The sequence below is a fragment of the Gavialis gangeticus genome, unplaced genomic scaffold (genome assembly GCF_001723915.1).
Source record: "Gavialis gangeticus isolate Ggan-Ray unplaced genomic scaffold, GavGan_comp1, whole genome shotgun sequence".
Taxonomy (NCBI): Eukaryota; Metazoa; Chordata; order Crocodylia; family Gavialidae; genus Gavialis; species Gavialis gangeticus.
Window position 1 is genome coordinate 21,309,428 of NW_017729002.1, and position 12,295 is coordinate 21,321,722.

At 48.5% G+C, this 12,295-nt stretch overlaps 1 protein-coding gene across 1 annotated transcript in view; it reads right to left on the reverse strand.

Moving 5' to 3' along the window:
- The window catches only part of LOC109290838, a 49,051-nt gene that overhangs the window by 7,801 nt on the left and 28,955 nt on the right, over positions 1–12,295 (reverse strand). The window contains exons 7-11 of the mRNA XM_019507639.1: positions 7,542–8,101; positions 5,281–5,560; positions 4,283–4,499; positions 2,655–2,791; positions 1,223–1,336 (exon numbers count right to left, since the gene is read on the reverse strand). Coding sequence (XP_019363184.1) covers positions 1,223–1,336; positions 2,655–2,791; positions 4,283–4,499; positions 5,281–5,560; positions 7,542–8,101 — 1,308 coding nt within the window. The remainder of the gene's footprint in view (positions 1–1,222; positions 1,337–2,654; positions 2,792–4,282; positions 4,500–5,280; positions 5,561–7,541; positions 8,102–12,295) is intronic.

A 12,295-nucleotide genomic window follows, 5' to 3' on the forward strand; every position in this document is an offset into this window, starting at 1 on the left:
CCATATAAAAAAAATCGGGTGTCAAGTGTATGCTGTGGTCAGACTGCAGAAGAGAGACTCATGTTATGTATCCAAATCTGTGTGAAATATCACTTCTTGGCTAAAGAGCCAGGATCAGGGAGCTTTCACAGAACACAAAGGGTAGCACTAAACTGGGCCATGTCTACATGAGACACTAACTGCACAGTAGCCTAATAATACTGTGCGACAACATATCGTGGCACAGACAGTGCTAATATATTACTATGCAGTATTATTAGGCTGTTGCACAGTAGTGTCACTAAAAAGGTCTTTGCTGATGCTACTATGCAGTAACTCTGGTTACTACAAACTTATTTAGTACTTGGTTATACATGTACTAAATTAAATGAATAGCAACCACTGTGCATTAAAGACATGCCCACTGACACTGAGCTCCAGTGGGAACTGCCATGTGTCTCTCTGAAATTCTCCCATCAGGGGCTGTTCCCTTTCCTATAGTTTGTGCGGCAAAGTTATCTCTGCCTTCTTCCTAAGGCTGTGTTTGACAGGTGCAAAATCAGCTGGAGGAAGGAGTAAGATTACACAGCAAGGGCTTTTTTTTCTTTTTAGTCCCACCCTACAACACTGGCTACTCCACTTCTATGAGTTGCTCATGTCAGACCATCCCATTTCCCTCCTTATAGAGATGACCCTGCCTCACTCACTCTGCTACTCCCCTCACACAGGAATGCTTCCAGACTCCCGACTGAGGGGCCAACAGCCTGTGAGAGGAGCATTCAGTTTGAGAATAGACCAATGGTTCTCAACCTTTTTAGACTCAAGGCACTCCTTGGAAAATGATTGTAATTTTCACTTGTTTTTTGACTACGGAAAAATGCTAGAGCAATTCTTTAGTTACAAAGACCCCAAAAAGACCCCAACATATTTTTAACACTACGGATTCCTTTTTGAAATGTCTAGGTTTATTCTGTGAATCTTGTTTTCACACCTAACAGTGCTAACATTGCGTTGTAACCTTGAAAGGATCTCAGGGTGCCATGGCACCTTGGTTGAGAATAACTGGAACAGACCATTTGCTTTCCCAAATGGGTGCTCTTACACATAATTTCTGACATACTTGGAGAAGAAGGGGCTCCTTCACTGTCATTCTAGTCAAGTTACAGGACTCTATTGGCAAGGGGTTGCAAGACAGGAGATATTATGAAGTGGATAAATAAAGGTGGGTGGTATTGACACTGACCTTGTAGATAGAACTGAGAGACTCCACAGGAGCAGTTCTCTTCTATGGATGTCATCAGTACCTTCTCCAGGCTGTCTAGCATCCTCTCAGGGTTTAGAGTCCATGTAGAGCAGTCTGAGGGGGAAGAAAAGGTTATTAGAGCATGTCAGGTTGAAGCAATTAGCTTGCAGCTAAGCATGCAGTCTCACCTGATCTCAGAAGCTAAACACAGCCAGGCCTAGCTACTACTTGGATAGGAAATCATGGTCATAGACAAAATTAGAGGGGTGAAGAGGACAGAGTTGCAGGAGCTCCTGAAAAATGATTCCACCTTCCTCATACCAATCTCAGCTTGTCCCATAGCATTCATGGATCCACTGGGATGGGCACAATTTTCTACAAGCCAGACATAATGAAGACAGTGACAGATCTATGCTCATGTGGCATCGCCTGTAACTCCCCCCTGAATTGATAAGCAGCTGCATGCTCAGTCCCTCTAATTTATACCAACATCTTTATTTTGGACTGCTGTGGATGTGTGCGCAAGTTTACTCGCTCACAAAGCTGAAACCCCATGCCTGTTACCTCCAAACCCAAATCATAACTGGGCCCCCGGAACTTAAGGTCCACTAGCAAACAAACTAATGTCAAGGGAGAAGGAGAGACAGGTCCTAAAATGTCTTTCCTGAATACTGCAGGAGGTTGTGAAAGGGAAAAAACCATAGTTCCCACTTGCCTGAAAGGCAGGTGTTTGAAGGTAGCCACAGAGGGCTACAGTCTCTCTCATTCACTAAGTAGGCCTCAGCTAAGAGTCTCTAAAGATAACGGATTCTTTTCTGTGGCCTACCATGCACCTTGGACATAGAAACACCCCTTGATTTAGCCCAGCTTTGGATGAATTGAAGTTTTTCTCAACACTGCCTTCCATGGAACTGAAGACATTGTCATATGTTCAGTCCCCTACCCAGAGGTTTGGGGCCATGTAACCCTTCATTTCTGTTAAGTCAGTTATACCCAGTCTTTCTCGACAGTGTGCCAGTTATGGACGACATGAGGGAAGATTTCCTATCACTGCTGAAAGGCCAATAGACTTTCCACCAAACTGCAAAGGAAACCTTAACAAGAGGGTTCAGCCACATTTTGACCAGAGAATTAAATACTGTAGTCACCCTTACACACACACCCTATTGGCAGGACTGTCACTCCCAGCCTATGAGTGCTATGCCTTTTCCTTCCCACCTTATCCCAACACCAGCATTGTGAGGCTGCATTTGCACCATGCCCCTACATCTGGAACACAGCCTGAGCTACACTCCAGGGCACATAATTCTCAGTTCTTCGTCTCTTTCGATCTACATGAAAATGGACTCAGCAAAAGCATTTCCTTTGAAATCAGTCCTCAATCTCTCTCCAAATCCCCTCCAACCCCAGGTGGGATAACAACTCTGCTTACTAGGTGTCATCAGGCATATACTGAGATCCTCAGCAAGCGACCTCAGAGGACAGATGTTCTCCAAGCCAGGTGTAGGGTCTGAGACAGCATATACAAGTGTAGTACTCATATTGCAACAGCGGCTCAAAGAGACTGACCTGTACCCAAAAAACCAAAAAGAGTCATGTTTCACTAATACAGCATTTTGTGGACTTCATCACACTCGAAAACTGCAGAGTCCCATCTCTTGCCAACAGATGCTCATCAGAGGTGGGACAGTTGCTGGAGTAGGTGTATTGCAGAAAACAATTTAAGCAGTTTTCAGAGACATGCTTAACCAGTTGCATAGACTCAAAAGGAACAGAACTTTTGACAGTCTGGCAGTAGGGGGGCTCTCTGGATTCTGACATTTGACTGCAACTTCCAGAGAGGTACTTAGGAAGGAAGGTTGGAGCCTCAAAATTACAGAGCTTCAACGTTCCAAAATGAGTCAGGTCCCTAAAAAGAATCTTGACATTGATGATGTTCAACACACAGACTTGCAAGATGCACAGCAGCATTTTTTTTAAGTCTTTAGAACTTGAGCTTTTTCTCTGTGGCCCTCCAGGCTATGCCTCTACTTTCATTTTAAAATGAAATCAGAGATGCTGACAAACCAACACAAGTCCATGCTGGGTCTTTCAAGCACACTTCATATATCACAAGTCTTGCAAGAAAACTGCACGAGTTGACAACACTTCACCTTGAATTCATCTCATGATAAAGACAAAGACAGATTCTTTTACCCAGAGGAAGAGAAGCATGAACTGTTTCTCATTACAAGAGAAAAAGAACCAAGTAACAAAGTTACAAACAACTATTTCAGAACTTGCAGACTGATGCCCAGCAACTCCAATGTATGTTTCAGGAAGCAGAAAACTTTATTTTTTTTTTTTAACGAAAGATATAAGGAAAGCATGGCATTTCAATGAAACCCACAGGTGTCAGGTCTTTTTCTCTTTTACATAAGATTTACCTATTAGATAGGAAAAAGCCAATGCTGGTAATTATCTACTGCCTTTTTGTCATTCACATCCTTTAAGAAAAGGCCAGAAATAGAAAATGCATTAAAAATTCTTATTCCAGTTGATAGAATCCTGTAGCACAGACAGGATTTAGAAATGTAATACAGTACTGTATTAAATAGAAAGAATTCTTAATTGCTATAGAATCCTATTTATCTCTCTCTTGCTAAGCTTTAAGGAGCTTATCCGTAAGAGAGATGATATTTAAAAAAACATTTTATTTTTGTGTCTTTAACAATTTACTTTCCATTAGTATTTGCTGTGGAAGACATGCCTTTTGTGTATAGTTGACTCATACAACTCGGTTCTGTGCTGAGCCATCAATGTAAGATTCTAGTCTTATCAGTTCACACTAAGGGAGGTGAGAAATATTTTCTTTTAGTGGTCCCCCATGCTACATTCTTTATTGCATCATCCAGTTTGGATCTATATTTTTCATTACAAGTACTATGACAGCATTTGCCAGAACCAAATAAAGACCTAATGATTAGACCTGTTCTTTACCAGCAGGAGGCTCCCAGCATAGAAAACCTGGAAATATTTTCAATTGGAGGCTGTTAAGTTTGAAATCAGGAATCACCTCACCTGTCTTTTGGACAAGGCAAAAAATGTGATGGTCCGAAGAGGTCCAGCTGTCCTCTGCTTGTGTTTGACTCCCATGTGTAAACCAAAGCATCTGCCAGGTTCTCAAGGGTTGCCACCATGCCCTGAGGACTTCTTCCTTGATGGCGGTTGTACACTGCAACAGCACTGGGACCCTGCCTAATGGAAAGGGCATCCTTGACAGATGGCAACAACAGATCTGGAGATAGGGGGGAGAAACTGGTGAATACTGCGCCTGTGGCAATGAGCAGCACCCTGCAAATGGTAGCAAAATAACTGGAATAATTCAAGGTGAGGTGCAGCTGCTAAAGAAACTACAGACTGCAGGTTTCCCAGCATCTCTGAGATGTAGCAGGCTTTTTACAGAGCATAGTAGGAATTTAAGGCAAATAAATACCAACATTAGTACATGTGACAAACACCAACCATAAGATATTCCAGAAGGGGCTAGCATCACTATAGGACACTGGTTCAGATACTTAAATATAGCCGTATGTTACACTAAAAGTATGGAAGGACTGACAGTCATGGAGACAGGAGGTCTCTGCTTCTCTACAGATCAGGTGTAACATCAAAGGAAGTATCCTTCCAACACCCTCTTGTCAGCGAGCCTTGATGCCAACATGGAAAGGCCTCTTCTCTAGCAGTGAAAAGGGAATTCAGTCTCAACCCCAGCCTTAATGAAGGCTACTCCTAGGAGCAATTGAATGATATGATTACTGCTGGTCCATGAGGAGCTTATATCTTTGGTGTTTTCAGTCAAGAGACAAAAATGCAGGTTGCTCTTGGTCTGGGCCAGATTGAAGCCAGTGTCTTGGGGAGAAGTGACTTCATATTCCATTACCTCAATACATTCCCAAAGTCACCCAGTGTTCACCTGTTTGCCCACCTAAACCAGGCTTCTTCAATATACCCAAAGAAAGCCCAGTGTCAGACTCAGAATCTGTGTGAAGGAATCATCTGCTCTCTTACAGCCTTACCAGGTGTGGGTCCTCCTTCTGGTGCAATTATAAACAGACCCGTGTTTCTGAAAGTGCCCTTCAGTGGGATGCTGGAATAGGCTTTGCCATCTGTTCCAGAGAAGAACACCAAACTGTAACCTCCTAAGTTGGCTCCAGGCTTCCCCTTCAGCTCAATGAATTGATAGGGGGTGGTGCTGTTGGTCAGGCTCAGCTCGTTGATAAGGATGCGGGGGATGCTGGAAGGCATCACTGAAGAATTGGTGCAGTTGTTCTCCCGGAAGGGTGTAATCACAGTCACCTGATGGGGACAGAGACACCAACCAAACTGTGAGGGTGGGTGGGATAATTTCTATACTCACAGCTAAACATCCCCAATCCTGTGCACAATTTGATGCCTTTGCCTCCATCTGAGGTCTCTGCTAACTGACAAGTCATCTCATTGGATTTTTGTTGTCCCTCTCTCTCACTGTAATACTGCTGTCTCTGCTTCTATTTTCTGGACCAAGTCTTTGTTCCATAGGATTATTCTCTTTCCTAAGAGATCAATATATCTTCTCCAAGCCAGCATCTAGCGTCACCTCTTCCCTACAGCCTTCTCCCTCTGTGCTGAAACTGCTTAGAAGGAAAAATTCTGATGGCTCACCAGAGATCTCTCCCCCAGCATCTACAGATAGCATTGTCCTGGGACCTTGTACTATTCTCAAGATATTCCTTCAACTGCTATGGACTTCCTACCCTTTACTATGGCATATTTGTTGTATGCCCTTCGCCCATTCCCTTCTGTTCATAAGGCTTTTCCAACAGTGGCAGGGAACCAAAAAAAACCCCTTATAAAACTTTACCAAACGAATTTTGTGTGGGTTCTGTATATTGCTAAAAGAGGGTTCCACTGGAAAGTAGAAATTTAAAAAAAAGGTACCACCACTCAGCCCAGCCAATTCCACTTCAGCGCAATCTTCTAGCTACTTTCAGGGAATTTAATTTGTACCATATTACCCAACGCAGGCTGCATCTACACAAGATGCTGACTGCGCAGTAACCTGAGGTACTGCACAGTAGCACTGACAAATGTCTTTTTTGTGATGCTGACTGCGCAGTAGCCTAATACTACTTCACGGCAGCATCATGTTACAGTTCTTGCCACACGATGCTATTGTGCTCTAGTATTGGGCTACTGTGCAGTCAGCATCTTGTGTAGATGTGGTCACAGAGGGTGTATATCAAAAGGTAACTGAGTGTCTAATTCCTAAGGAGGTGATGACTTCTGAGGAAAGGCTGAAAGAACTAGGGTTAGTTAGTCTGGAGAATAGAAGACTGAGGGGGGATTTGATAACAGTCTTCAAATACCCGAAGGAAGGTTATATAGAGGATGGAGACAGAATTTTTTGTGGCTGCAGGAATAATGGCTGCAAGCTGCAGTAGGGGAAATTTAGGTTGGAGTTTAGGAAGAACTTTCTGACCATTAGGGTGGTGAAGCATTGGAACAGGCTACAAAGAAGTTGTGGAATCTCCATCCTGGAAGTTTTCAAAAGCAGGTTAGACAGACACTTGGCTTGGGTGATTTAATTAGGGATGATCCTACAATAAGCAGGAGGCTGGACTAGATAACTTCATGTGGCCCCTTCCAGCTCTACTTTCATATGATCCTAAGATGCGTTGCAAGTTCAGCACTTGATTCAGAGTAGTGTTTGGGATTTCTCAGGGTCAGGGCATTTGTCATCAAGGCTGCTTGGTGTTAACCACGCCTCCCCCCCCAGTGCAAAAATGCACTTTACTAGAAGAACCAGTGCATTACTTCAACCCAGCTAAAGCTGATTCAATCAACTATTAGATAAAAGTGCTAAAGCCCCTGATCTATACAGACACTGTAGAGATGGGCCCAGCTGCCTCTTCTGGGCATCTGCTGGGCTCGGCAAGGGAGCACACAGAATTTCAAGTAAAACGCTGCCTTTTATTTATTTTAATGTCTGCAAGCAGCCCAAGTGTTCATTTTGCTGATGGCCAGCTAAGGGATAGCTATCTCTCAAAATACCCATCGCCCTGTTTTTGTTTATTAGCAAACTGATTATGGCTTTTGTGGCATGCTGCCCAGTGAAACCCAGCCTTCTCATCTATTATGCCAATTATCGGAGACAAGGGGGAGTGGGGACAACAGAGCCAGGGACAGCCAACCCCAGAGGCCACTGATGACAGGCTTAAGTTGAAGTGAGACTGAACTGAATACAACAGAAATCAACAAAAGACAGCCCCGGCCCTCCCAGATGTCTCCTGCCCCATACCTGGAAGCTGCTGTGGAGCCTAGGGGTCAGGCCATTGCACCGGCTCAAAGACTCATCCTGGCTACTGTGGGAATCATCTTCGTACAGGATATTCTGCCCTGGGGCCAGTACTCTGAGCAACTTATCTGCCCTGTCAGATGCCCGGGAAATGTACACCACTGCATCCACCAGCCCCTCCTCCGTCACTACCATGCTCCCTCTGTAAGAGTGGGTGGTGCTGTAATAGAGGGCTATGGCATCTGCCCCATTCTGGATGGTGTTCGGAGGCAAAATGATCACAGGTTTTGGAGTCACTCCCTCGCTGCCCACCAGGAAGTAGCCTTGTTCGTTGGTATGGTAGCCAGTCAGGTTCACCACTTTGTAAGCCTGGTTGTTTTTGCCATTATAAAGGACCAGCCAGTAATCCTTGAGGTTAAAGTGTGTCTGTCCAGTGTAGAACAGTTCAACATACTCTGTATCCTCCCGGCCACCTGGATTATCTGGATTCACTTCATTGATGAGCAGTTTAGGCAGTTGGGAAGGTGGCTCGTGCATCACTGCTGGCTTCTCTGATGAAGCACCTTTAAAAGCAAACACCTTATCAACAAAGTTGATTCCAAGGGGTCTTCCTCAGTCTAGGCAGGGCAGAGAGCTTTAGGCAAAAATCCCATTAGAAACTTGCATATGCTGCACTTTGGCCTAGGTAATTAGTAGGGGTACACTGATAGAGATTTTTAGTGCCAATACCCAGACCTGCATATTGATACCAATGGCCAATCAATATGCAGGTCTGGCTGGTAAGAGGATCCGGCTGTTGTAAGGGAAGGGGCGAGGGGAGAGGGAAGCGGTGTGGGGGGCAGATTGAGGCCCCTGTGGTGAGGAAGGGAGAGGGGCTGGAACAGATGCTGCACAGTCAAGGCGGACTGCAGGACAGAGCCACAAGTGGCTCATGGGGGGGGGCAGCTCCTACCTCTGCACGCACCCCGGGAGGGCATGGGGGAGTGTGCCCCCTGATCTGTGCACAAGGCAAGAACAGGCTGCTGCTGCAGGCTAGGGCTGGGGACAGTGCTGGGCTCTTCTCCTCAGGGCTGGGCCGGTTTGTGAAGGGTTGGCTACCAGACTGGAAGTCCAGAAGGGGCCGGCATACTGAGGACTGGCAGCCAACCCTTTTTTATACTGATGGGTGACTGCTGGTCCACAGTATGCTGGCCACTTCTCGTCTGCAGTATGCTGGTCCACAGTTTGCCGGTCCACGCATAGGTGGAGGGAGAAAAAGAAATTGGGGGGACTGAGCGTGTGCGTACATGTGCGCATGCCCCCCCGCTGAAAGTCTGCAGGGGAAGAGGTGGGGGAAGGGGGAGTGAGGCTTGGGCTGGGATTGGGGCCAGAGCGCGCTGCACCTGTGTGGCCACCCCTTCCCCTGTGCCAGGGGTCATTGCCCAGGGCCGGCATCCACCACCCCGCAGCCCTGCATCCACCCTGGCTGTCTCTCTGCACTGGCCCTGGTGTGGTCTTAGTCCCAACTGCCTGGGTGTGGGGGGCAGGGCCCAGAGCTTGACTGGAGCCAGCCTCAGCTGCGCCTCCAGACCAGAGGGGGCAGAGCCCCTGGGACACCGGCACCCACCCTGCCCAGGAAGAGTCCAGTGGCTCCTCCAGAGCTGCGGTGCTGGAGAGCTGATCTTTGAATGGTGCAAGGGGAGGCTACACTTGCGCTCTGCCTGCTCCACAACTCCGCCCCTTGCTGCAGCCTTTGAAAGCAATGAGGTGCCATATGCATCCTGCCGCTGAGCGGGCTGGGCAGTGAGCCACATGGTGCCGCTTTCAAAGGCTTCAGCGAGGCAAGGAGGCGGGGAGCAGGGAGCCCCATGCAAAGATCAGACCTCCCCACCATCTGGCTACCCCATACCGCGTCTGTGGAGGAACTCCGACTGTCCCATGACCCAGCCAGGGCCCCATTCACCGTGAACCCCAATCCCCCGCGGTGCGCACTGCAGTGGGGGCCATTTGCCCACGCCCCTGGATGAGCTGCTGGGCTCCCAATGCCCCACAACCTGGCCCAGCTGAGGCCCCATTCCCCATAAATGGGGCAATCCCCACAATGAAGCAGGGAGCAGGGCAGGGGTGAATGATTTTCCCCTGCCCCTACTCCATTCCCTCCTGCACCGTGGGGGTCTCGATCTGCCTCCCCCAAGCCCAGGCAGTCAAGAGAAATGTACTGGTGTGCTGTGCTGGGCCAGCTGTGATCCCAGCACACCCCTCCCACCTGCTGCAGCAGCCTGCAGCCGAGCTGCCCTGGCATTTGTGGGGGCTGAGCCCCATTAGTCCCCACTTCCACTGCCTATGGGTCCACAGTCACTTCCAGTCCACAGCCACTCTCAGTTTGTGGCCACAGCCACGGTCTAAAAGTTTGGGAACCACTGTGATATGGGGCTGATGTATCGGTGCATGTCTAGTATTTAGAGTTTGTACAGTGTTCTGAAGATGCTGGGCCAATCTCAGAGGGGAGTACGGCTAGTGTAACACACTTCCTTCCTGCCTCCTCATTGGACACATCTACATATGCATTTGATCTGAGATCAGTTTATTTGTGAGTAAACTACTCATGAGTAAATGCTCCTAGGCAGGCATCAACACATGCAGGGACATGGGAGCAGATTTGCCTCTCCTAGTAGCAAACTGCTCCCACTTCCTGTAGCCCTGCAATGAGCCCCTGCTGCCAGCAGGGGGAGCTTGAGGCTCCCTCTGGGTGCTAGCCCAAGGCCTGACATGGAGCACGGGGCCAGAAGACAGCTATCTCCTGACCAGGGCTGGGACATTGTTCTCTGCCCCCCAGGGGCTTCCTGCTGCCAGGGCCAGGACAATGTCCCCCTGCCACAGCAGCAGGGAAATCCCAGCCCTGGCTCTTTGATTGGAGCAGAGGACTTGGAAAAAGCTGCAAGAGAGGAGCAGATCCCAGCCCCCTGCCCCAATCTGCCGGTGGGGCAGCTAGCAGCAAGCCCCTGGCTGGGTGGGGGTTCTCACTACTAGTTTCCCCAGGTGAATGGGGTAAAGGGCTGTGACCTGCTCCACCCCTGCAGTTCTTTCCAAGTCCTGTGCCTTAATTGCCCAATCAGGGTGTGGGGCTGGGACCTGCCCCTGGCCAGGACAGTTCCCAAGCTCTGCTCCATGATCGTGGGGTGAGGACTGGAGAGCCTGTTGCCTGCTCAGCTCTGTGAATACAGAGCTGGGCGGGGAGCAGGCTCCCCAGCCACCAGCAGCAGGGAGCTCCCAGCACCAGCTCCATGATCATAGGGCTGGCACTGGGATATCCTCATCTCCCAGCGCCAGCTCCATGGTTGTGGGGCCAGTGCTGAGAGATCCAGCACCCTGTTCCTCAATCACAATGGCAAAGCAGGGGCTGGGAGATAAGAATTTTCCAGCCCTCGCTCCCTGATTGTGATCTCAGAGTGGGGGGCTTGGAGCTCCCTGCTGTCAAGGCAGGGGGACATAGTCCCTGCCCAGGGTTTGGTGGTGGAGCCCACCCTGGCAGCAGGCAGCTCCCAGGGGCAGGGGGCAACCTCCTGTCCCCTGGTGGCCAGCTGGCAAGGAGCAGATTTGCTCCTGGTTAGGCATCTACATGAACACTCACGAATAAATTTGCTACTTGCATTTGCAGGTAGCAAATTTATATTCATGACTAGTGAGGTTTATACTGCACAGTAAGCATGTGCACATGTAGATGTAATTTTATGCTGGATCCAAGAAAATTATACCAGTTTAGGGCTATGTTTTTTCTGTCCATTCCTTGCTTACACTGGTGTAAAGGCTGACTACATCACTGTAAATATATCATGCCAATAAGCTTTGTGTATTATTATTAATAGAATGCCTTCCATGCCTACCTAACAGGGGAAGTGTTCTCATTCTTCCTGAAAATCGCAGCAATCAACTAGTTACCTCAGGTGCCTGTACACATAAACGATGCATGCTCCCAGCAGCTGGCAGGGCATGGCGGTGGTAAGTGGGGAGCTCCCACAGATGCCACCAGCGGTGTTAGTGCTGAGGGTTGTGGGGGGTGGTGAGCAGAGACCACCCACAGGCACTGCTGACAGTGTTGGTGGTGCCTTTTTGTAGGGGGTGCATTGCCATGCTCAGGGGGTGCATGTGCATCTGTGTGCACCCCCTACATGTCACCAATGCCTGTACATGAATGCACGGAGCCTGGGAAACAAGCAGGAAGAACTGGAAGTCCTTATACAGTCCAGGAACTATGACATGATTGGACTTGGTGGCAGCTCACATGACTGGAGCCCTGTCATGGATGGGGACAACGTGTTCGGGAAGGACAGGCAGGGGAGAAGAGGAGGAGGAGTTGCACTTTATGTAAAAGAGCCATATGATTGCTCAGAGCTCCAGTATGAAACTGGTGATAAGCTTGTTGAGAGTCTCTGAGTTAGGGTCAGAGGAGACAGCAACAACGTGATGTTGTGGTGGCGGTCTGCTATAGGCCACAAGACCAGGAGGATGTGGTGGATGAGGCTTTCTTCATACAGCTAGTGGAAGTTTCCTGATCACAAGCCCTGGTTCTCATGGGGGACTTCAATCACCCTGACATATGCTGCGAGGGCAATAAAACAGTGCACAGGCAATCAGAGGTGAGGCGTCAGGGGTGCATAAGGGTGCACATCCCCCCCGAGGGTGTTATCATAGAAGTAGGGTCGGAAGGGACCTTGTAGATCTTCAAGTCCGACCCCCAGCCTGGGCGGGAGAAAAAGCTGGACTCAAATGAGTCCAGC